Source organism: Bidens hawaiensis, unplaced genomic scaffold (genome assembly GCF_021521415.1).
Source record: "Bidens hawaiensis isolate Kalapana, Puna unplaced genomic scaffold, B.hawaiensis_p1.1 tig00002602_1, whole genome shotgun sequence".
NCBI lineage: Eukaryota > Viridiplantae > Streptophyta > Magnoliopsida > Asterales > Asteraceae > Bidens > Bidens hawaiensis.
In genome coordinates, this window is record NW_027491141.1 from 700,670 (window position 1) to 704,275 (window position 3,606).

The 3,606-nt window shown below is 35.0% G+C and overlaps 1 protein-coding gene across 1 annotated transcript; it reads left to right on the forward strand.

Moving 5' to 3' along the window:
* The first annotated feature begins 1,576 nt into the window (after positions 1–1,576).
* LOC143620533 (uncharacterized) lies at positions 1,577–3,297 on the forward strand. The gene is made up of 5 exons (XM_077092209.1): positions 1,577–1,894; positions 1,982–2,109; positions 2,475–2,587; positions 2,848–3,033; positions 3,164–3,297. The coding sequence occupies exons 1-5, from the start codon at positions 1,593–1,595 to the stop codon at positions 3,191–3,193; spliced, it is 759 nt and encodes a 252-aa protein (XP_076948324.1). The 5' UTR covers positions 1,577–1,592; the 3' UTR covers positions 3,194–3,297.
* Positions 3,298–3,606: the final 309 nt, after the last annotated feature.

Genomic DNA, 3,606 nt, shown 5'->3' on the forward strand with positions numbered 1-3,606 from the left:
TTGAAACATAAATGCAACCATTGTAACTGAACTTTTATGCAGCCATTTGGCAATGGAACCTAGGCCTTTTGGCAATCGTACGCAAGGGCATTTAGGTCTTTTTGTGTCTATGATTAATTTGAATATGCAAATAGATTAAAAAGACTGACTCAGTCTGGTCATTTTTGTTTTTAAAGTCTAGCCCAATTTGGTCCACTCGAACGCAAGGAATGCGTTAGTTTGACTTTTAGAGGTAAAACATTCATGAATATGGTTTGGTTTGTGAAGACTAAAAGAACTGTTGTTATTTTTTAATGTTTATTATATTTACTTGAATGTTTCCTTAATGTACGGAAGCTTGGTTACAACTGCATTGAAGTCAAGGATGGAAACCTTAGAATGAAGTAAAGTTCAAAAATTTGTACATTCGAAGAAAACATCCGTTTTGAAATGGAGTTATAATGTAGATAAATAAAATCATATTTTGTATTATGTTTATGATTCTTTCTATATAATAGTTGCTTAATCATTATAAGTTTTTTTTAAAAAAAAAACCATATATAATACACGGGTCTCAAGCTATTCTATTACTTTGCGTTGTAAATTTTCAGTTGATTGTGGTTACGTTTTTATTAAAACCAGTAGTTTTAACCAACTAAGTATACATTTTAAAATTGTTGTAACATTGTATTTGGACACGTCTGATTGTGAAGTTTATGAAACCTAATTTGGGTTAAATTGTTAGGAATTGAGAGTTTTAACTCTTTTGGTTTGATTATTTGAGTTCATAAGTAATTTGAGACATGGGGTCAATTTTGGTGTCGAAAACTCTAGCCCTAGCGACTATGAAATCCCTGGTCAATATAAGAAGAGTTATTTTTTTAATATTGTCTGATATGTTTAAAAGAAGCTTGGTGCAACAACACAGTTTTGGTGCGGAGGAGAACGGTTGTGCAAATCGGACCCATCGAAGAAAGTTTATGGGAATGATGAGACAATGTTCTTTCCAAAAAGATGAATAAATAAAAGTACCAAATATTATTTTTTGTTCGATTTTTAATGCGTATCATTTCACTTCAATATTAGTTATAGAGTATACATCTTTTGCCATTTGTCTTTTTTTTATATCGGCTACTTGTAAATACATAAATACGTTCTTCGTCGCCACGCACGCCCCAATCAAGTGTATCAATCTTTTGATGGAAAAAAATTAGATGATTAAGTCGGGCACACTAAAGCCTACAAAATTGCTTTGTTTAATACATGCATAAATGTTTTGGGCCACATATTTATTTCATTTTTAATTTTCATATTTTAAATTTATAATGTTTTAAATATATTTATTTAACCCGTATATTACACGGGTATATAACCTAGCGTGTCAATAAACCAGATAAGCACACAATGTACAAATAATAGAAGTCTAAGTTACAACTTCCAATGCATTAAATTTGGCATACACTAGACAAGAGAATGTGAGAGAGATGCTCTATGTGGCTACCGTGACGTTGGTTTTATATTATTTTGTATGGAAAATATATATATATAAATAAAGCTAAGGTTGAAAATAAATAAGGCATCGTGTAGTGTAATCCATCCCGGCGACAGGAAGCATGTATCTAAACCTAAGTCAAGGTCCCGCCGGTGGCGCTGGTTTATCCACCCAAACACGTCACCCCCCCGGCTTCACCCAACCCAATCATCCCCTCTTCTCCAATCGACGGCCCAAATTCTTATCCTTATCTAATAATAATCTCAGAACAATAATCGCTAACGCCGACGTTACCAACAAACCCCAACCCTCTTCCAATCCTCCCGACCAACCCATCTCCGTTGTCACTCAAGAAAACGTCTCTCTTGAAGGCGTTATTCAATTCGAAAAACCAGATGCCACTTCTCGTTTCAGGAAATGGGGGTAATTCATAATCATAATCATAATAATAATATCATCTTTTTTAAGAAAACCCATTTTGATTCATTTTATGCTTCGTGGTTTGTTCAGTCATGTGGCTCTGCTTTCTGGTGGTGATGTGTTGGCCATACTCTTGTTCTCTGCAATAGGAAGATTTACTCATGGTTTTTCGGTTTTCGATGCCGAAACTTTGATAACTGCGGATCCTTTCATTGCTGGTATGCCTGTCCTTTCTTTTTATATAAATAAGCAAACGGTCTTAGAACTTACTTACCACCAAGCATTCACACAAGGCATTGTGAATGCTTTTTGGGATTAGCCTTTGGTTAATAATAATTTGTATTGACAATGTGACGAATGACATTTTCAACTTTCACTTTTGTTGGCCAGACACTCTTAAGAGAATAGTAACTTCGTGTGCTGCTAATAAACAGTTGACCATTTTTTACCCTGTCAGGTTGCTGTAGATTGTTTTGAAACAAGTTAAATAAACTGTATGCCGAGTTACTTTTAGTTAGTATGGATTATTACAATTCAATTTGCGTTATAATCATCAGTAAACTATATCTTTGGTTTTTATCAGGGTGGTTTTTGAGTGCTTATTTTCTTGGTGGATATGGTGATGACGGTCGGGGGTTGAATGGTAATGCCAACGCCATTACGGCTGCTGTTAAATCTTGGGCTGTGGGTATTCCTGTAAGTTCTTTTATTTGCTTTTTTGTTATTGTATCCAATAAACCTCGTTTTTTGTATTTAAATTTCTTGTACAACTAGTAATTTCTTAGGTAGGTAATAGGCGCAAAAATTAATTATTCATACTCTTCTAGAAATATAAAAAACCTATGTATGCTGTTTGATACTGTTCCTTTAAACAGAAATAAAAAAAGTTTAGTGTAGTGACAATGTTAATGAATTCCACTAAACTCTACTAAATTACGAGTTGATTTTGTTTTCAGTTGGGAATACTTATAAGGGCTACAAGTATAGGTCACATACCTCCTACCGCGTTTATTGCAGTAACAATGGGTAGCACTGCGTTGTTACTTATTGGTTGGAGAACATTAATATCCAACATTTTGGCCAATGATACGAGCAAGAAGAAAGACGTATACAAGCGTGGCAGTCCGTTTGAACTCTTTGAGGTATCTTTCCGTTTATTTTTGGAGAATTATAATGACTTTTCCCATTTCATAATAGTTAGGAGTGATTGCGATACATGAAATGTTATAATCAAATCGTCTAACTAACAAACTGTTGGTTGTTCTTTTATAGTTGCTTACATCATTGGTGCGAAGATGGTGAGATAATACATTGTTCGTGATTCTGATTCGAAATTGAATTTGAATTGAAGTCAAATTCGTCTTGTAAAGTATGATAATTTGAAGAAACGTTGTTATGAAATACTTTTAACAAATTCTTTTTGCCCTGAGTCTAGATTAAAGGTCCATTTGTTTTAAAAATCATGAGGGTCTTTGAAATGCGGTCCATAGACAACTAGAGAACATTGTCGGGTCTGATCCAAATAGCCACTAGTCCGTGCCGAGGTGGGTTTGGTCTAGACGTGCACAAATCGGGTACAGTAGAAAAACCCGAACCGGTTAGGAACTGGTTTTTTTCACACCGGGTAGGAAATGGCACCGGTTCCAGTCAGGAACCGGTTCGGTTCCCGATCCGAACCGATGCCCCAAAATGCCAACTTTTAGGAACCAGGTAGG